Source organism: Emydura macquarii, unplaced genomic scaffold (genome assembly GCF_026122565.2).
Source record: "Emydura macquarii macquarii isolate MOO-44397 ecotype Brisbane River unplaced genomic scaffold, CSIRO-AGI_Emac_v2 contig_374, whole genome shotgun sequence".
NCBI classification, from domain to species: Eukaryota; Metazoa; Chordata; order Testudines; family Chelidae; genus Emydura; species Emydura macquarii.
This window is the reverse complement of record NW_027130511.1, coordinates 10,962,510-10,985,062: the sequence shown is the minus strand read 5'-3', so window position 1 is coordinate 10,985,062 and position 22,553 is coordinate 10,962,510. Positions and strand designations below refer to the sequence as shown.

The 22,553-nt window shown below is 37.6% G+C and overlaps 1 protein-coding gene across 7 annotated transcripts in view; it reads right to left on the bottom strand.

Moving 5' to 3' along the window:
• RALGAPA1 (Ral GTPase activating protein catalytic subunit alpha 1) overlaps positions 1-22,553 on the bottom strand; it is a 228,097-nt gene that overhangs the window by 80,869 nt on the left and 124,675 nt on the right. For all 7 annotated transcript variants that reach the window (XM_067533936.1, XM_067533961.1, XM_067533981.1 and 4 more), the window contains 5 exons: positions 21,129-21,237; positions 12,204-12,314; positions 11,682-11,750; positions 9,507-9,638; positions 8,471-8,654 (listed from right to left, as the gene is read on the bottom strand). In XM_067533936.1, coding sequence (XP_067390037.1) covers positions 8,471-8,654; positions 9,507-9,638; positions 11,682-11,750; positions 12,204-12,314; positions 21,129-21,237 — 605 coding nt within the window. The remainder of the gene's footprint in view (positions 1-8,470; positions 8,655-9,506; positions 9,639-11,681; positions 11,751-12,203; positions 12,315-21,128; positions 21,238-22,553) is intronic.

The following is a 22,553-nucleotide window of genomic DNA, read 5'->3' as shown; positions in this document are numbered from 1 at the left end:
ATGAGGAAAAACACAGCAATAAGTGTGCGCAAAAAACATCTAATCACCCTACTTGCCCAGGAGAGCATACAGCTGCAGGTTAAGTTAAGAATGACAGTGGATCATTTGAAAACATTGATCAAAGCCCAGGCTATTTGAAGCAAAATCTAACAGTAGCAAAACAGAAAATAAAAATCTCACATTGAAACCAAAAAAACACATACATATGAAAAATTCCAGTCTGAAAAATGTCTGGGAAAATCAGCGGCGGGAAGAGGCATGTTAATCTTGTCAATTTTGTCTAAGATTCATCTTGCTAAAGGCACCAGAGAAAAGGGGGACTTCTATTCCTTCTTCGTCAAAGATTTTCCATTCTTATGGAAATTATATTAATTTGTAACAAAGGTTTCATAATTTTTATAACAAGCCAAGTGTGATCCATTAAATCCACTGTCATACTCATACAGTGCAAAGTGGACTTAAACCAGCTGGACAGCTAGTGGAGAATTCTCCCTGCATAGGGGAGCTCTCCACTGGTACCACTCTCCCCCCAAACCCCAAGGTAAATGGAAAGAGCTGGGAGCAGAGCCTGGGGAAGACAGGGAGTGGAGGGAGTGTGCCAGAGCAGAGCTTTATTCAGCTCTAGCTTGCACCAGAGGGGCTGGGTAGTCCTGAATATGCAAATCACAACTGGACTCCCTGCAGATTCCCCTCTTGGACAAAGAAAAGAAACAAGGCCCATTCCTCAGAATTAGGTAGTCTACTACATGATTGTAAAATACTACTAGAAAGTGTGCTTTTTTTGAGGGGAAGGGGAGGAATTTTTGGTAGAAGTCTATTGGACTGCCTATTTCCTTTCTAGTTTCTTCCTCTTTCCATGCAAAATTTAAGATAATGTAACCTGATGGCCAATTTACTGGACAAACTGGAGTACACCAAACCATTGCCTTTTATACTATATAAGTTACAGTAATTTTTATGCAAAGCAATAAATATTGCTTAACAACATATATAAAACAGTTTAAGGTATAAGGTTTCTTTAGCATTCTGGCAAAATAAGGTTACCTATTATGAATTTCTGTGAAAGTTTTTTTAATGTCCACATTTAGCAAAGCGTTGAGTGCTTTTGCTCTAAGTGTTGATACTAATTACTGATACATATCTTTATATTCAGGGTGAAACAGAAAACATAAATATTGCAATGTTTAAAATAACATTCTCAATGTATTTTTAGGTAACAATTAACACAAGCCTTCACAAAAGCAAAGTCTGAATTTGGAATAGCTGAACAGTATCATCCGGGTATTAACTATTAAAATTATTTAATAAATTCTACTACATGACAAAAAATAGGCAAAATTCAAGCTCTTAGATAATGTTTATAAAATTATTTGAAAATAACTGAAAATATAGTATCGTTACATATTAAGTGGATTTGATAATGTAGAGAAGAGAACAAAAAAAAAAAAAATATTCTGGCTTCCTCTAGTTTCTCTCAGGGTTGAAAACTAGGACTCTTTAAAAACAATCTGTTAAGTTGAATTCAGTGCCAGATAGTGGCCTGGTCTATACTGCCGAGCTGTGTTGACGGGAGATATGCAAGTTACATACTGTAGAATGCACATCTCCTGTTGACTTACTAACTTTTATTTACCGCGGCGTCTCCACTGGGCTGTGCAGATGGAAGACGCCCTCCAATCGATGCAGCTTTACTTTTTTCACTGGGTTGGATTTATGGTGTCAACTGGAGAGCACTTCTGGGATCAACTGAGCGAGTCTCCATTGCTCGCTCAATCAATCCTGCAGCATCGATCCAGGAGCGCCGACACTGTCACAGCAGTGTAGACATACCCATTGAAAGCACACAAGGAAATTATGTTATAGTGCCATCTGCTGAAAAGTAGCAAGGACTTGCAAGCAAGTTTGCACAAGTCTTCCAGTGAAAACAAATGGGAGACTCTGAAAATGCAACTTATCAAGGACTATATTAACCAGTACAGGGAGCTCTGCTACTGGATCACCTGTGCCACAGATATTTACGCTAAGTGACTAGCACACAGTTGGTGATGTACAAACAAATAATATACTACTGCTCTTAGGTTCCCAAGAGCACAGCAACTTTAGGCTCCCAATTTGTTGGCATTTCAAATATGAGTCAGTTAAGTACTTTAGTTGATGCATCTCTGAAGGGTCAATCCATCCTTGCCCATATACAGTGAAAACAGTTCTACTGAAAGCTTTCAAAAGAAATGAAAGCTTGATAATGAGATGAGAAAATGAGATGCTGCTCTGTGAATTGATTATTAATAATTTCTATATGGTATTGCCTAAAGGCCCCAAATGAGATCAAGATTGCATTGTGCTAGACATTGTACACATACAAACATGCACGTGCAGCATAGAGGGTAATCCCATACCCTGAAGAATTTAGTTCAAATTGACAAGACATACAAAGAGTGGCAGGGGTACAACAGAGACACAGAGAAGTAAAGTGACTTGCCCAAGGTCATGCTGATTTCAGTGGCAGAACCAAGAATTGAATTTAGGTCTACTGATCCTAGAACAGTGTCTTATTTTCTTCAGCACACTGCCTCGCTATTTATTGGAAACCCATTAACTTCCTCCCACAGCAAACCTGGAATTTCCTTCTTAGAGTTCCCATTCTTTATAAAAAAGAAACAGTGCCCTGAAGAGGGAAGCAGGGACTGAGGGTTCATCATAGAGTTAGGCAAAGGATATTTTAAGAACTGTTCTACCAAAGAAAATGTACAAACAAAAATAGTTGCATATTACAAAAAAGTATGCAGAACACTCCAAATAGCTGTTTGACATATATATGACAAAAATGTGGTTGGCATATGTTGCTCTGGCTCACCTACGTGTCATCATGTCCCTTCACACCATCTTTACCGCAAACGTGTAACAACTGATCTATTCTGATAAGTGATTAATCCTTTTAGAGCATGAGCACCAAAGTTATATAAATTGAGAGATGAGAAACCATCTTAATGAATACGCTACTGTTCCTTCTCTCCCTAACAGTCAGTTTTTCCTTCCCTTGACCTAGCCCATTCTACTCTGTTTTTCTTTCCTTCTTTCTGCCCACTTCGTTGATCTACATTGGAATATTGGACATATGACCAGAAAGGACATCCTGGGTCATCATCAAGTCCAGTCCCTTACAATCACAGGCAACTTCATCATGTAATTCTATCATAAACTTCTGAAGTTCCATCTCTAAAACTCTTCTGATGGTTAGAAACCTTCTAATTTCCAGCCTAAATATATTCATGGTTAGTTTATACCCATTTGTTCATGTGCCAAGATTTTCCTTTAGCTTAAATAGCATTTTTTCCTCCCTGGTGTTTACGCCCCTAATGTCTTTATAGTGGGCAGTCACATCCCCTTTCAGCTAGGCTAAACAAACCACCTTCTTTTATTCTCCTCTTGTAAGATAAGCTTTCTCTATTTCCCATATCATCCTATTAGTCCTTTTCTTCATATGTTCCAGTTTGAATTAATCTTTCTTGAACATGTGTGAGTGGAATTTTTCACTGCCAGAGAAGATTGATGGCTCATAATCGGACTGTGATCTGCTAATACCCCCAAGTCCTTCTCCTCTCTCTTTTCCGACTGTCAAGCCCCCAGATCTGTCTTCCTGGTTTACACTAGCGCTCTCATTATTGTTAATACCAGTGGAATTGCACCAGTACTACAGCAATAGTAGGAGATTTTGACAAAAACTTTTGTTACGACAAAATCCAAATTTAACACACAATTCTTTCCGGGAGAAAAGACTGGATATGATTTGCTGAAACAGTAGAGGTGCCAAATCAAGGAACAGGAATATCAGATCTGGCAAGTCAATTTCATGGTGCCCAGAAAAGTGAAATAGTACAGAAGGGATGAACTGCATTGTAGATCGGACACAGCTTTCATTTCTATAGTCACCACCCTAAATCTGATCCTTCAGAGAAACCTGTTGAACCTTTTCATGTAGTTTACTGATGAAGAAAGGCCTCCAGACTTATTTAGAATGAGAAAATATTGAAAGTAAGCTCTTGCTTATATGAAGGAACTGTATGTGTTCTACTGCTCCTATTTCCAGAAAGGAGGCAATGTCCTACCTCAAACTCACAAGAAAAGGCCCCTTAAAGCAATAGGGAAGAGGATGCACCACAATGGTTTTCTGAAAGGACAAAGTGGTGTAGTGGTTAAAGCACTGGACTGGGATTTAGAAGTTCTATTCCCAGCACTATCACAGACTTCCTGTTTGAGTCATGCCCTTCATTTCAAAAGGAGACTGGACTGAGCCATAAGCCTCTCTGTGCCTCATCTGTATAATGGGAATATTTCCCAACCTCACAAGGTTTCTGTAAAGATAAATTCATTCATGTTGATGAGGTGCTTAAACGAGTACCATAGTAAAAATTAAATACAAATATTAAATAACAGAAAAATAATGTCAAGCTACAGCCCTTCTCTATTATGCCAAGGAACCAGATGTATAGAGTAAGTTATGCTAGGGGAAACTGAATCAACTATCTCAAGCAGTCTTTATAAAGGAGACTCACACAGCAGTTCCGATTGGTTCACTCTAGGATCCCTTCTTAGCAGAGACTCAATTGTTTTGAGATTTCTGGATGAAATTTTACTATCTTAAATAGTAAGTATTACAATGTTGTTATTAAAGAATCCTGACTTTTACTGAGGCTGGAAGGATGACTGATGATGCCATCCTGAATATTGTGAAGGACCCCAAGAACAGTAAAGTAGTTGGATGCCATGATACTGTTTCCTTTAGTTTACTTGATTATCATCAGCTTATCATCTAAATAAATTAGGACCAAATAAATTAGGACCGAAACACAAATCCAATATCCTGCCCTCTGTTTTATGAATGGAACAAAATATGTAACCATGAGAACCTCCATAACATTACCACAAATACTATTGGCTGAGTCATAGTGTCATATCTAAGATGCAACATTAAGGGCATGTCGTGCCAAGTGAAAACCTTTTTGTTCTATGTGCTTCTGAGTCAATGGCAGGCAGCATTTTATTCAGTGATTATAATCATATTTGCTCATGAACACTTGGTAATTTGCTAGGAGAAGATTACTCTGGCTTTTTTTCCCCAGCCTCTGAGATTCCTTCTTTTATGGGAAGGCAGATGGTCATTCACCAATGATCTAACAGAAGCTGCAGAATCTGAGATAGTGCATGGAGTGGAAAATTCTTTGTCCTCTTTATGTTGCTTTGGTAAGTCTTGGATCAGTAGATGGCTGTGTGGGTTTATAAAACTATTGCAGTGGTGCAGTTGAGTGGGAAAATAATGACCGAGTGTCTCTCCTACTTCCTTTGAACCTGAGGGGCAGATGAGACACAAGCTAGCTGTATGCATTTTAAAGAAATATCCTTTCCCAAGGCATGCAAAGCACAAGTTGTGCTGGTCTGACTGCAGCCTTGCAGAAGTGAATCCTCTCCTTCTACCCCCAGAAAAGATACATTTGTCACCCTCAACTATAATGGCAGATGGTGGCAAGATATTAAGGGGAAAATAATTTCTATTTTATTAATTTTAAATAAAAATAAAAATTAAATGGGGATCTGTGGATGCAATTTTGTAAGTGATTACACCTGTAGCTATGAAAGAAGTCTCCTTTAAAAGTGTTACATGATTTGCAGTGTTGCTTGATGGCAAAATCAGACATAGATACGTAGTGTGGGATTTTTTGGGTTTTTTTTTTCCCCCCTCATCTCAGCCTAAATACACTCTGTTTTCACAAACTTGTTAAGAGGAAAGAATCCTGCAACAACAGTTAATAGACCAGGATTAGGTAAACTAGTAGAATTCTAGATAATAAAAATGGAAAAAAATCTATGAACTCTTGGTTGTGAGAAAATACACATTTATTTAACTTTACTAGCTTTGCTGATATAGGAGAAGACTTCCTACTATGTTTTGTGTAGATTTGTATCTTTTAATTTCAGTGGTATTTGAACACAACTGTAATATAGATTTTCTTTTAATTTCAGAATTGTTCCATGTAAAAGTTCAACTATATTATCTACCACATGGAAGATATACTACCACAGACACATGGAAGAAAGGACACGAACACAGATTTAACAATTCTACATACCTCCCTATCCCTCCTACTGCCTGCTCCCTAGGGAATTCAAGAAGTCTTTGACTACTCCCTCATTGGGATGCCTGTATCAGCCTCTGAGCAGATGCTAGCTCCACTGTATACCAATGTGTAGAGGGCTGCTCTCTGGGTAAACCTACACAAGTCCCTTAATGGTGGACCTGTCCCTGCACAATGGGAGAAGTAATATGTCAAGTTTCCCAATCACATCTTTCAAATCTGCAAGGACTAGTCTGCCTTTAAAATGCTAAACACCTGACAACTGCATAGCTGATACAAGAGACTCATGAAACAGCTTTTGTCCTAAGTAAAGAGTCTGGCACATTCCCTACCTGTCCTTATACTTTTCCCCCAGTAATATGCCTTCCCATTCTACCCACCGATGCCCCCAGTGGGTTTGTATGAATGCATCCTTATTCTGCTCAGCCTATGTCTAGTGAGAGGAATGCTGTGTGGCTTGGTTTCGTGATAGTTCAAATAGTGTGCTTCTGCTCCAAGTGCAACCAATCAGCATGCTCCTTTGCTGCTGAGATGCACTAGTTGGCCCCCTCTTTGATCTGGCTTCAGACTGCTTGAACCCACCAACTTTGCTTCTATCACACCCACCACAATGCAATTGAGGGAAGCAGCTGTGGGAAGGGTAAAACAGTGCTTGGTACTGTTTCCTGGCTGGTGACACAGGCAATAAGTGTGAGGGCTTGCAGGGCCAGGGTGGCAATTAAATCTGTGAGTATAGTTTGTCAATTAAATTTGGTAATCTAACCTACTCAGATTTACAAAACCTTGAAACTTAAAAGAAAACATATAAGGTTACGTTAACTCATCTCAGGAGACATAAAGAACTCGTGAAATTACTTTTATTTAGAAATTGAGCAAGAAATCATAAACGAACCAATATGTGAGGAAATGCAAAATGAAGAAATCGATGCTAAGGCTTTGTGCAACTGGCATTCATTTAAAAAAAAAAATCTATTCAGGGTTGTCTTTTCAGATTGTCAGATTAAACAAGCCACACAGCGTTCGCTGCAAACCCATAATTACAGATTATTATAGCATACAAAAGATGCAAGGAATAAAAAGCTGCTGCAATTCACTACACTGTAATAGAACATGCAATGGAAGTTAATTCTGGCAAATGCTTTAAACATTACCTTTACATAATATGTATAGGTGAAACTATAATTAGGACAGAACGAATCCTTCAAAGCTGCTTTCATTCTGACCCTGCAGATGATTACTTTTTGCTAATAAGACCACTGCCATTTGACAAAAAGCCAAATACAGTACCTTGCTTCATTCTTCAGTAAATTTAATAATTACAGTTCCTCCTGCCAATAGTTCTCAAATCAGACTTGTTCAATCCAATACTGAGCTTATTAGGGGACAGCTCTATGTTTAGAATTCTTTGGCCACAAAAGTACTTGAGGATGATGAAGCATGCCTTAGACAAGGGCACAATGATTAGCCATTTTCCCCACATAAAAAACAGCACGTAGTCACTACAGACCACAAAATCACCTGCTGTTAGCACACAGCTGCTACAAAAAGGTTCTGCATTTATCTGGTTCTCAATACCTTTAAGGAAGCCTAAAGGGAACAACTTAATATGGAGGGGGAATAGCACTACATAGAGTATTTGGTATCAATATTAAACTCATCTTTTTCAATTTTCTTTCCATTGAGGCCATTTGATGGATACATTTTAAAAGAAATGTGTCACTACTCTAAATCTTAGTTTCTTGTATCTGCTGTCTTTATTTCAGAAGAAAGTGTTCTTAATTCCTGACTGATACGGTTTGATGTAGACAATACGAAACTGTACTATAGTACTTTACTTTTTTTTTTTTTTTTTAAACAAATGTGTAAAATAGGCACAGAATGAATTATGATTATTAAGTTTCAATAATCAGTTTTTAAATATAGAAAGCTTTCAACAGTCTTTCAAATACTGAAATGTCAGTTTAGTGATATTATAAAGTTGCATTAGGAACATCATAAAAACAAAAATATTATAAAAAAAGAAAAAAATTAAGACTGAAGTACACTCATTTACCTAAAACAAAAAGAAACACGTTTACAAATCATGTTTCAGTATTTTGCACTGTTACTGAATCCATATAAGATCGATTTTTATGATGTAGAGGATCTATTTATTTTAGTTAACTGAGTTGTAATTGTTCAAAATTACACTATTTCCCTCATATTGATGAACATTATGTATTGTCTAAAATGACATTAAATATTTTTTAAATTCTTGTTTTAGACACACACTTCAGTACTGGAAATGAAGACACAGTCTTTTTTTTTTAAATATAGTTCATCCAGGCAATTTGACATACCTTCTGTGACTGGCTGGAGCTTAGAAGAACGCTCTGAGTCAGGGGAATGTAGTGGTTCTGGCTCTTTCAGGCTTTCTAAATGCATAAAAGGATCATAATCCACAGATGCCAAATCAGAAAGGCTTAAAGGAAAATATTTTGGGTTGCTGAAACACTGAGCTCCATAGACACATCCATGCAGAACCTAGAAGAAGAACAGGATTTAAGACAGATTACTAATAAAAATGTTATTTATTAAAGACTTTTATAAGAAACAAAGTTCAGCTTTACTTCATTTTCTGATTAATTTGTTTAAAATAGAAAACCTACAACCAAACAATGAAACCTACTGAACAGGGTAAAAAAATGTGGGATAGTTTTAGACATTTTCATTCATGGATCTGAATTCCTGTCCACAAGTGCTATATTAAAGGGAGGTTAGTAAAAACAGCAGCCTGAATAAAAAAGGAATGAAATATAAAATATAGTAAATATATAACATAATAAATCACTAAGCTACCTCCAGATTTCCTATTCTCTCTGTATCTACATTACAAATGTAAGGTTTTTGGGGTGAAGTCTGTCTTTCTTTTGTACTTAATGGCACTATCATATGTTTGTACTAAGCAAATTAAACAAACAAACATTAACATAATTAACAATCTGTAAGGGCTACATTCCAATCTACGTCCATTGTCTTGATTGTAGTGCTGACCTTCACCATTGCCCTGAACTGTAAACCCTTTAGGATAGTGTTCTATTATTTGTTCGGCACTGATCTTCTCTTGTACCAACATTATTTATAGCACTACATGAATGATTAAACTTCTTTAGATCAAATATTGCATAATGCGGCAAAAATTAACTGATTAGGTAGTATCCCAAGACTAAGTAGTTCTGGGTAAAATAAGTAAGTATACAGGCAGAAGAAGCCTATATTACAGCCACAGTATGTGTGTCAGATGTACAGAAGGATTCTGTCTTCATTCCCTAAAACTGACATCACCTCCAGCTTTATGAGTTTTCATTTAAAAAAACAAATGTGAAACACAAGTACCTTATATACACAATTAAGAACAGATTGTTCAGTCTTATTTTCAGCTCCTGTGGTGTGAAGAGGCTGCAGTAAGGTCTTTAAAGGCAAGGCCATTATCCAATCCAATAAACAGAGAAGTAAAGAAACCACCAACTGTAAAAACAGTATTTTTAGTTACAATTCACTTAAAATAACAGCTTGCTGCTTTACATTTCCTATTGTACTTTTGTTTTTCTGCTTTAGTCTCTCTTCCTAATTTAACCACAGAGGTAATCAACCTTAGGCAATACCACGACATTAAAGTTACTTAGAAACCACGGTATGCCTAAGCTTCATATCATAGTTGAAAGCTCGAGCTGCAGAGATCCCAATTTATATTCTGTACAAGGACTATCAATCTGAATAGCTTTTCATTAACACCATCGTTGGGAAAGGTGAGTGAGTAGATGTTGTACCTGTGCTGATAAAGTAACTTTGCAAAATCATGGAAATTTAAGTTAATTTAAAACAAATTATTTTAAAATGACAGATCAACAACTTATAAGCGGGGAATGGTCTGCACTTGAGCTTCGTTGTAAAGAGAATAAAGGATCATGCAAGAGCAAACTATCAGAATTGCCTTTACTACTTTATAAATATTGTTATTTTTCCTTCATAATCTGCTACTAAAACTATACAGCAGCATATATTCATTGAAGGATATCCAAATGCTTTCCTATATCAACAACTATTTCACTCTATAATAGCCACTAGAGGAAGATGGGTGTACTTTTACAGTTCATTAGGCAACAAACATCCCAAGGTTTCAAACACTGATCAGACTACTAGTTCAATAATAATGGTAAACATATCAAACAGCAGTCTCAAAACACAAACTTATTTATATTTTAAAAACCTAAGCAAGTGGCTATGGTGAAATAAATTAAATAACTGAGCTCAAATAAAAAGCTTCAAAATTCTTCAAAAACACTTTATATATATATGTAAAAAAAAAAAGTCTATCAATGTGAAAAAGAAAACCCCTTATTTGATTTCTGAAACTATATTTTATTATGAGACATATGATCATAACATCCATTTCATAGCAATAATCTTAACTTTGCCCCACAGTGACAATATGCAAAAAACACATGATGATTAAGGGATTTTAGTATTTTTAGTTCCAGATTTAGATGGCAGGACATAGCTTGAGAAGAAATCTCCTTAAATAGGGAAATTACCAGGTGCAAACTTGGTGGAGGTGAAGCTCTGCTGTGCCCTGCGCCAGCTGATGCCCAGCCCCAGCATAAGGGTTCTACTATTAGCATAAGGGGAGGGAAGTAGGATGTCATGTGTGTTTTGGGAAGAGGAAGGAGTAGGTGTGGTGGAGCAGAGCATCTCTATGATCTTTCTGTCTAAGCTCTGTTGAAGCTTATGATAACAGCAGAAGTTAAAGTAGTTCCCCTACTGCTCTGGTTTCCACCAGCACTGGTCAACCAAGAGAACCACCATCAGCCACATGCTGCCATGAGCAGAGACGCTCTCTTCAAAAATGGTCATTGCCTTTGATTATTCCAGTGGGAGTAGAGCCAAATTGCTCTTAGGGGATGGTAAGTCCACTATGCTGTGAGGAGGCAGAAAGGAACACTGAGGAGCAGTTGAATGAAATCTGAGGCCATCTTTGTTAAGGGCACTCTGTGGCCTCAGTCCAACACAGAACAACAGTAGATGGCAATCATTTTGAGTGAAGGCAATCTTCAAAGAACTGATGGCGAATTATGTGCTATCTTTTCAAAAGAATGCACTTTAAATTATTCTTGGTAACAGTACAAAATGATAATTAATCCGAAAACGGTCTTCAAATGTAGTCTACGCACAGGATTTCAGTACACTAACTATATTGAAAAGTCTGCAGTACTCTGGTATTAGGATCTTTTGGGACAAGAAAAAAGGGTCTGACATAGGGTGCTAAGTTTATTAAAGGACCAATTTTTAGATTAAATTTAGCTCTAACAGCTTTACTTGTAAATTCTGAGAAAACATTCTATTCTCAAAGAATAAATGATATCATCTTTGGGAGAATATACTGTATTTTACGTACCAAGTCTGAATCCCTGCTTCAAGGCAAAACTCAACCTTAATCATGGAGTCATATTTGGAATGTCAATAATTATATGAACAGTAGCATACTAAAAAGCATGATTAATGTCTAATTACCCTCTTGTCCTGTTCATAAGAGGAAGCTTCTGTATTGGGTAAAAGATGAGTAATAGTGGCTATCAGGATCTGTGGACAATAAACAAAACAGTTTTCTTTAAAAGTTACAGTTCCTTTTAACTTAAATATATCAGCAGGTAAATGTGATAGAATACCATACCAATGGTTACATTCTTCTAAATTTATGTCAAACCAAACTGTAGCATTCAGTTGGATTGTTGTTTGTAAAACTGAATTTTTACTGAAATTCAAAAAGACACTACCTAATGAACTCACAGGGCTAGCTTATCTGCCTTGTGCAAGTGTGCGAGGAGGTAAGAAAGGCCCTTCCTCCACGTACCTAGTACATCTATGCCGGAGGCAAACTTAATTTGACTAAAATTACATTTTATACTTATCAATGAAAACATTCACGTCACAATCTTCAGTTTGCTACTTCAATTTCAATAGTATGATTTCCTAAAAGCACCAGAAAATGCCTAGAAAATAGCAAATTGTTTAAAATATTTTGTAGTTACTTACTTGAATAATTTTTAAAGGTGAACCAGCTTGGTATGTTTGAAGCCTATGTACGTAATGAATCAACATGTTAAGCATATTGCAGGCAACATGTGCAACTGTTTTATTTGGAAACTGTAAAAAAGAGAAATGAGCAGTAATAATTACTTTATGATTGTCCATAGCTATGTTTCAAGCTATGACACACTGAATATGATAGACAAGCATCTCATATTACAGATTCAAAAAGAGATTAGGACACGCTGTGGAATGAGTCCATTAGTTTATACCTACTGATCTTCAATTTAACATGAATTACTTTATAATCTGAGACATAAATTGAGTCACCTGATTTCATAGGAGAGGAAGAAAAGAAAGACTCTTGGGTCTGCACATCAAAGGGAAAAAATCCCTAAACTTTATGCCCATGTCAGCTAATACTGTATCATGAAGCCAGCAAGAAAGAACACACTTTCTGTTATCTTCATCAGTAATAATACAATTAACAGCTGACTGGAAAGAATCAGATGACTTCAGAGTCCCTACTTGAGAACTGAAGCATATGACAGAAGGTGTGCCTTCTTGGAGATTCTGTCAATACCAAACATGAATGAAACAGTAAGGAACAGGATCATGGAAGTAAATTAGTAGTTGAAGAGTGAAAAGATCCAGATTTACTGAACATTCATCTTCTTTCTGTGGGAGAGGGGGTGGCATAAATTCAACAGACTCTATATGAACAGACAAGAAGCCAGTCTTCAAAATATCAGGACAGCAGGGCTGATGAGGAAAGCTTTAAACCAGTTTAAAAAAAAAAAAAAAAGGTCTTGATAAAAAGGCAGGGCCTAGCGTAGCAAATGGGCAAACTACCAGAAGGAGGAGAGAGTGGAAGGAACCAAATGGCGTTGAGCAGACAAGGTTTCAAGAGGAACTCTGGGATACTGACAGATGGGAGAGAGAAAGAATAAAAATATAAGATGAGGTATTGAGAGGCAAGGGAGAAACTTACTTTAAAAAAACCTAAAAAAGTACAACATAATGAATAAATAGAAATAAATACAAATATTTACTTTGATTTGATTGACAAAAAAGAAAATAAAGGTGACAATACTGCATATCAAAGTTTATGCATATCCTGTGAAATACAGATGTAAGTAGGAGAAAGTTATTGTAGCTATTTAACACATTTTGATTACGATTAAAGAAAGTCATTCAGAAATTCCTTTCAGTAACATTCTGTAGACCACCGTAACAGAAAGTGGAGGTAGATGAGGAATGAAATCCAAACGATAGATATGGTAGTGATGGTGGGACTACCTGTTCAGATGTCTGTTAATGAACTCTGAAGATAGTATTTTGTTTTCAGTGGGCAGAAGAAGCAACTATAACCCATACCCTGCAAACATGCACATAATTAAAGTTAACCCATTAAAGTTAATGAGACTACTTATGTGAGTATAGTTAAGTATATGCTAAAATGTCTGCAATATTTGGGTCCACCTATGAAAGAAAAAAAACATTCTTGTTAAAAACCTGGAAGTTATAGACAGTTTAGATTAAGGTGACCATGAAAAATGCTGCACGTGTATAAAAGACGTCTATAGCTGCCTCCTGCAGATCCCAAAATGTACATGTGACATGGTATAATCTGGTAGATTGTAGTTAGATAAAGTAAATAAATAATTTGTGTTAGCATCAATATAGCTACTATTTCTTTTGAATAGAATACTCAGGTATAAAGGATGTTTTCCAAATCTTTTACATAGTTAAAGTGGCATATATTCAGACAGATCATGTTAGAATCTCTTCACTGAAAACTACTCAGAGTGAGGAAAAAACTTGAGGGACTTCACAACATAGAGGTTATACAACAGGTTGCCCAGGATATACAAGGATGGCAGACCCTTGCTCGTGTCCCAGAAGACAACCATTTACAGACAGCATAAAATACATAGAAGAAAAACATTTATATATCATGTACACAGGAAAAAGCATTCAAAGGAATATTTACTCAACAATATAAACTTTCTGCATCCTTCATTAAATCCAGTACTCTAAACCATGCTACTGCTGGATCTCAGATCACACAGAAAATCATTTTGTGTGATTCATGGATTAACTATATAGGAAGAATAGGATTGTACTTTAAGTTACCGAAATACACGAGCTCAGACATGACTTAAGGATTTTACTTTTTTCTCCTTCCTAAATTACTTTACTTTGAAGATTTAGAAAATAAATCAGTTCAGAATGTCTTTTGTACATTTGTTAAAAGATTAAGCAGAAAATTATAGAACAAATATAACTAAGTGAAATATGCCACTAGCTAGGTGAAGTTGGTTCTCCTGACCATTTACAAGAAATACATTACAACGGTCAAACTGAAATTATAGTTGGTATACAATCAGTAAGTCAATTATTTGACTTATCTGGCATGCCAATTAGTAATGAAATCATACTAAATTAAGAAAAACAATTGTTCTTGAGGTTACCCAGAAAGGTTGATGGGAGAATCCCTTTCCTTTAATTTGATTAAATAACTCAAAGGCTGCTGAAAGTAACGCTGTTACTTTGTCCTGATTCTAAGGAAGTACAACTCAAAATAATTTTCTGGTAGCCTCCCTTTCGGCTATCTGTCTCCCATTAAACTCTGCTGTTCACAAGGATTATATTAAACTTGGTTTGTCTAATATATTTCCCGCCCCATATTCACAATGTCTATAGTTCTCTGACGGTCTGGCACAAGCACAATGTACCTTTCTGTGAAATTTCCTCTTTAAAGTATTTAAGATATTTTAATTTAGAGGATTCTGACACATTTTTAATAAACTTCACATACTTAGACTGCAGCAATATGATCAACTGCTCATAGTCCTGCCTGGGAATCAAAAGATCTTGGTTAGCTTCTTATAAATGATTTTGTTTATGTAGGTTCCCTTCTTCAGTTTCTCCTTCATTACCATCATTTCAAATTATCTTATATAATCACCAGAGTTTCTTGGACTTCTGAAGTTGCATTTTCTTCTAATGAGCACTTAAGTCTGTCCAAGTCTCTTAATAATTCCTGTATCTTTTCCTTACATTGCACATTAAATTTTTCTTTTTCACTCTTAAATTTTCTCTCTTACTCTCATGTGCCTCATCCAAGCACTGACTCAGTATTCTCTTTCTGTATTACAGATAGTTTATTATTAATACAGTGAGTTCAACATCAGATAGTAAAGACAGGGATGGCTGACTCACAACTAAAATTGTCTGGAATAAGAATGGAAGTGTTAGATGTAAATGTTGGTGGTTGGAACTGTGACTCAAAGAAAATCAGCACTTTCAATTTTTTTCATCCCAGTGTAAACTGTTGGTTTCTCTGCTGTTGCGCTATCTCAGGATCTCTGTGTGACAATGACAACAGTTCTAACAATTGGTTTCTTCTTGGGCATAAGCCTGTGAAGCTTAGATCAGGGAACTGCTTTGGTTAGAGAACCATTAAGCTCAAATTCAATTAGTTTGAATAGCAAAAAGGACTGTTACTTTTTCCTTAGCAAGAAACTTCGACGCTCATCTATAAACACTAACTCCTAATGGGAGACATCCTCTTTTTCCTTCTGATGAGAGCTGGCACTTGCCATTGCTTTAGCTGAGTACAGACGACACCAGATTTTTCTTCAGGCTACAGGTCCAATATACACTATTCAAAAACACTTTAAAAAGGCTTATTTCTCAAAAATTCTAACTATTAGGCCATGTCTACACTGACGGCGGCAAAGTCACCACTGTCAGATCGACTTATCTGGATCGACTGAGCAGTCAGTGAAGACTTGCTCAGTTGATCTAGAAGTCGACACTATTAATCCACCACCGTAAGTGGCGTAGTGCTGCGTTGATGGGAACACGGTTCCTGTCGGCGCAGTGCAGTAAAGATGGTGTGCAGAAGAGAAGCACTGCAATTGACGGGAGTTACGCAAGTTTTCTGCGTAGTTTGCGTAACTCCCATCGACTGCTGCTGAATTGCTGGGGTAAGTGTAGACCAAGCCTTAGACTCCTGGTTGGCTCGCCATGAGACACAGTTCATAATGACACTGGAATAAAGCCTAAGTAATAGGGTAGCAGGTAGGACAATTTTATAGCCCAATAATCCTTTGCCTATATACAAAAAGCTCCTTTAAACATCTCTTAGCAATGTTAACCTTTGTAATACATTTGGTCGACCAAAGTCACTCAAGAACTAAATCCACACATGGCCTATGTTCCTTACAACTAGGAAAAATCCCAAAGGCTCACTGTGCTTATTATTTTTGAAGTATGGAGGGGAACAGGCATTTAGGATAGGATTCCAACACTGTCAAAAGGCTAACAGGTAGTTTTAGCTCTTTTCTTTCCTTTCCTTTCACTTACCAGTGAACTGGAGCACAGCTTCTCCCAGATTCAGGGGACACACGTCTATGTGGTTAGATGTCTAGCTCTGAACTGAATTAGGGACAGTTACCTCACTTTTAAAAGATGCTTAGGGCCAGCATCTTGGTTTTCCAGCAGATCCCATGAGGTCATCCGTACTGTTCCCTGACCCCTTGCTGGAATGTTACACCTCACAAACTTCAGAAAGGCAGACTTAAAAACAAAAGTTAAGAGTTAGTGGGTAAGGAAGCCCAGGTAAAGAATTAAGAGGAAGGGGAATTCATGGCAGCTGGAAGTTTCTGAATAGCAAAATATTCAAGACAGAAGAAAAGAACTGCACTACAAAAGAAATAAGTAGTAAAAATAATTGGTTGTCCCAATGGCTTTTTGGAAACAATACGAAAAGGAAATTACGGTGCACAATAAAATAGGAAAACAGGGAGTTAGACATTTCATGTGGTCCAAATAAAATGGCAGATGCTCTAAGAGGAAGTTGCATCCTGGGCCACCTTCTTACCCCCACAGATGCTGCATTTTGAATTTTTCATGTCTTCAGGGTGACTGAGAAGAATGGGTGAAGTTGATGAATCTGAAGCAAAGGTACTTACTGCAAAATTTCAACTAATCTTCTTTTTTTATTTGCATCAGAATCAAGAGATCTTGTGAAAGATAGTTGTGAGCCAGTCAGAGGGATATAAACAAATTAGTAGATATAAACAGTTAGTTCTTTGCCTGTCTCTTTCCTGTCTCTCAAAGTATTTAGTTTTGTGCTTTTGTTTGTAAGTGGCTACATATTCTGCTACCTTTTTGCATTTGACTGAAAGAAGGCAGGCATTCGCAAAAGACATTTTATATTTGCAGAAGCAGCCTCAGAGGTTAAGGCTAAAACAGAACTAGCTTTTATTCCTGATGAAATAGTCTCTTCTGATCTGCTAAAGAATAATGCAGAAGCAGCTAAGAGAGCACAATAAGCAGTGAACAGATTCTTTACTTACGTGACGGGTGACCTCCACAATACCTTGACAAACATAATAAACTGAAAGCTTGTGAATTGGATTACAGAATTTGAGATCAAATCCAACCTACTGGAAGTGTCCTTAAAAACCAGCATGACCACCCATCAAATAAACTTGACACTGTGTGAGACAGACAATGGGTGGAGGAACTGGGGAATTGTATGAGCATCGAGAATGTCTGGATTATTGAATTTAAGAATAAACTACAAGCGATAAAGACTTGGAGACTATCTTCCCCTGGTATTCCCTTAGAAAGATAGGCTGCACAGTGAAGTTGAGTGAATGATAGACAGTGAATAATTTAGTCTCCTTCTGCTTGTGGAATGTTTACAAGAAGATCATGATTTCCTCAGATTTATTTGCTGAGTATTTTTATATGATCTCCCTCCAGATAGTGTTCAAAACCAGTTTACCATGAATATTCAATGTTCAAAATATGAACTGTGTTGGTTAGCTATGATTGGTCAGTGACATAGTATATTTTCTGTTTCCTGACTGGATGAGAACTGCTTTTATAGATTAGGAGGAAAAACCACTGAAACACGGAACTTCCCAGAGAGGCAGCAGTTTAAGGAGAGATAACAGGATATAGAGAATTTTAGCATATTTTAAAACTTTTTCTTTCTAGCCAAATGCACTTTAAATTTCCAAATCCTATTCACATAAAGAAAATGAAGTTTGTGACGTCTTAGTGAAGAATATAGGAACTTCCACACTCATCCTGTGTGACCAACAGTGGCCAAAACCAATACCTTTACAGGAAATTGCAAGAAACTATGTAATGGACAATTAAAGAGTCCCATATCCATGAAAGAAGTTTTCCTAAATGCAGACAGTAAGGGTTAGCTTATGACTTGAAATGTGAGGGTTTGTATTCCTTATAAAATTTTAACATAATATAACAATAAGAATGTAGAAAATCATCAAATAAATTAATCGAGTTCAAGATCAGAATGGACTATTAGATAATCTAGTCTGACCTGCTGCACATCACAGGCTAAACTTCACCCAGATACTCCTATATTAAGCCCAAAGATTTTAGTTTGACTAAAGCATTTCAGTTCTGAGGAGACTAAATATGTACCACAGGCAAAGAACAGGAAAGACCCAGGTGCCACCAATGCCCAAGGTTCTTGCAATGGCAGGGAATTGATGAAGTGAGATATGCCTAGATGATACCAGTAGGTGAACTATGCCCCATTCTTCAGAAGAAAGTGAACCCACTTTCAGAAGAAAGTGAAAACACCAAGCAGGCATCAGCTGAAAAGAGTGCTCTAAACTGCTTCAGAGCGCTGTCCATCCTATCCAGTGACTCATCTACAAACCATGGCCAATCTCTGATGCTTCCGAGGAAGGTGAAGTCCTCAGAATACACCTAGCCAATTGTACGTCAGGAAAAAAAAACTTCCTGACCTCTGCACACAACTGGGTGAAGCCCTGAAGTATGAGATTTTATTATAGTCATTGTCTTAATGCAGAGTTGCAAGTGGTAAGAGCATGTTGCAGGCAATGCAAACAATCCTGTTTTCCACACTGCCCCGGAAAAAAGGGGATGAATAGGGGTACTCAGTCACAGATTCTAAGGCCAGACAGGACCACCATGACCATCCGTTCAACCCTCCGCGCACATACAGACCATACCATTTATCCAAGAAACTGAACTGAAGCATCTTTTATTTAAAAAAGAAAAACTAATCTCATCTTCAAGATTTCAAGCAATGGTGAGTCCACCATCACCCTGGTAAGCTGTTCCAATATTCAAATTTCATCATAGCCAGGAAAGTGCATCTTATTTAAGAGCTGAATTTGTCTAGCTTCAACTTCTAGCCATTGGATCTTGTGCCTTTATCAGCAAGGTTGAAAAGCCCCTTCACTCTCAGGTATCTTTTCTATGTGTAAGCATTTATATACAAAGAACCATGTTGAAAACAGCAAGGTAAGTATTTAGCTCCGCTTGACAAAGGGTGCACCACTTTTTGTTTATCACAGTCAAAAAAGAAGATCTGTAGAGAGTTCATGTGAGAATAAGGAAAATTAAGAAAGTTCTTTATAATAAAACCTATTAGGAAAGGTTAAAAAAAACAGAACATGCTGTTGAGAGACATACCAGTTTGCAAAATCTTTAGGTAATAAGATGCTATGAATTGGGTAGGAGCCAGGTATTTTGATTATTCAATAAATGACAGAACAGTAAGTAATGGTTTTTTAATAGGGGAAAATATTGGAGTGGAGGGGGGAAGAGAAGGAAGACTGGCTATAAGAACAAGCAAGAACAAGATAGTATTCTACAGCTTCCTTGACAATCACTAAAGAAACTCAAAGCTGTTTCAGAATAATGAAGGTTCCTGCCACTCCCAAAGGAAAGGACAAGATGATGGAGGAGATTTCTAGTGGAGTCAAGTAGTATTGTGTAGATAATGGTCCACAGTTGCTCCTAGCTATATTTGAATATATTGCCTTTTACAATAGTTCTATATAACATCTACATCTAAATAAGGTGCAAATGAGTGAACAAATGCCAAAATAGTAATCACATGAACAACTATCCCTCACTGCATCTGTCTATCCAGAATACATGAAAATCAAGAGTTTGTATAACGAAGTAACATTCACACAACCTAAAATTGTAAAAGTTTTAATTTTATAAATTACCTAGATCATATTAAAAAGGGGAAGTGAAAATCTTTGAGAACAAGGGGTAACAATCATTAACAAAATGTATTTAACAAAAACTTAAATATATTTTAAACTAACATAGTAGTAAAATCAGTTTCTCCTTTATTTTTTTGCCAAAATTCAAGTTCCGTTATTCCTTTTCAAGAAATAATTTTGTCATAAACTACAACAATGCAAAACTTGTGACTTGCTTTAGGTTCAGATTATACATTGAGCTGCACTGCCCCAATGTGAGCTCTGCGTGGCACTTTGCCTCAGAAAGGCTTAATACATCTTGGAGCTCTTAAGTACACAGATAGCACATTCCTTAGAATGGTGCAGCATACTCCCCCTGCACAATTGGCCAGGGCTGCAGACTGGTTAAAAGCAGGGATCGAGCTACTGTTCTGCCTCCTCTGCTCCATTTAGGGTGGCTTGCACTATGAGGAAGACGTGCTTGAGGCTCAGTCCACAGGGACTATACACACCTGCACAAGTGCCAGTCACAGTTAAGGAAGGGATACTTCTTGTGCTCTCCCCTTCAGCACACACCTAGCCTTTAGATGTTAAGCAATGACTTGCTTTGGCAGGTAATAAAAATATTAGTTTCACCTTTAAAATGAGTTAATTCTTTTGATGCAGAGTGAACACAGGAATGGAAGCCAGGGACTCCGGCATGTAAAACTGCCTTTGACACTAAAATCACTGAGCTGCACAGAGCAAGTCACTTAACTTGTATCTCAGTCTGATCATCTGTAAAATGATCATACTTGCCAAATTCAGAGACTTTGTGAGGATTAACTAGTTAATTTGTATATCGGACTTTGCAGATGTAAATCATTTTTAATTTAAATTGTAATGGATTGAAGCACACCTAGTCTCTTACCTTCAAAGAGACACAAATCACATTCAGTGCTTCCTTGATCTGAGGATGATGTGATTCATGGACCAGTTCCTCACAGATCCAAATGCCAAGGCTGCAAAGAGCAACACATCTGCAAAACAAGGTTAAATAACAAAAAACTGAGATGTAAGGAATGGTCACTTACCCTGCATTAACTGCAGTTCTTCAAAATGTTGCAGTCACAGTGTGGCTCTCACTATAGGTGAACACTGCCTCACGCGCACAAGCTAAGAATCTTTTGAATAGCAGTGTCTGTAGAGGCGGAGCATGCATGCTGTGCTTCCTAATGCTCCTGTACAAGGGCATAAAAGGCAGAGCGGCCACAACCCTCCCTCCAAAGCCTGTGTTATCTGAAGACTCCAAAAGTGGGGATGGAGGGCAGGTTGTAGGATCCACACCTTACCACATCTCAAAGAACCATAGTTACTGTAACCAGACATTCCTTCTTTGAATGTGTCAGTGTGGATCCCACTGCAGATGACTGGCAAGTGGTATCTTCCCTGGATAGTTGGAATGAAGAGCATCAGCTGAATGAGTTGCATGGAAATTGGAGTACCACTCTCCCAAATTTGGCATCTGACTTAATAGCTAAGTCCAGTGTATAATGCTTGACAAATGCGAGCTCCATGCTAGAGTAAATACTCTAAAGTGATGAACATGTATGTAGCAAACCCTTAAGGAATCTGGATATTGTTCGATAAAAAGAGGACTGAGAATGACTGTATTAGAGGAAGATACTGTTGCCAGATGAACCTTGTCTGAACTAAATGGAAGTCCAGAGTGTTACAGTTACAGCAAATAGTTCAGAATCCTCAATACCGGGGCCTGCAGTGGGTCTAGGCCATGTTGGGCCACCCCATAGGGACTTTTCCATTGGAAGGAGTATGTCTCATGGGCAGCTTTCTGCTTTGTGCTAGGATTTCCTGAACATGTGAGGAGTGATTCTTTCCTTGCTGCTCAACCAGCCAATATTGAGGCCAGCAGTGGCAACAATTTCAGTTCTGGGTGCAATTCTTCACCCTGATCTTGAAAAAGCAGGTCTGGGCGATCTGATCACTGGTTGCGTGGGCATCTGCTACAGGTCCATCATCCAGAACTGTCTTGGCCAGTAGCGAGCTATGAGAATGAGCCTGGCCTGGTCTCATCTGGCTGTGGCTGGAGATTAGGAGAATCAGTGGGAAGGCATAAAGGATGTCCCAATGTCACTGCAGACGGAAGCTGTCTGTCACGGATCCCGGGCTCATGCCTCCTGTGGAACAGAAGTTTGGGCACTTGATGTTGTCCTTGGTGGCAAACAGGTATATCACTGGATTCTCCCACTGGTGGAATATCAACTAGTTGATGGATTTCAGCAGTGACCACTCATGTCTATTTAGAAAGTCTGCCAAGTCACTGTTGGCTCCCAGG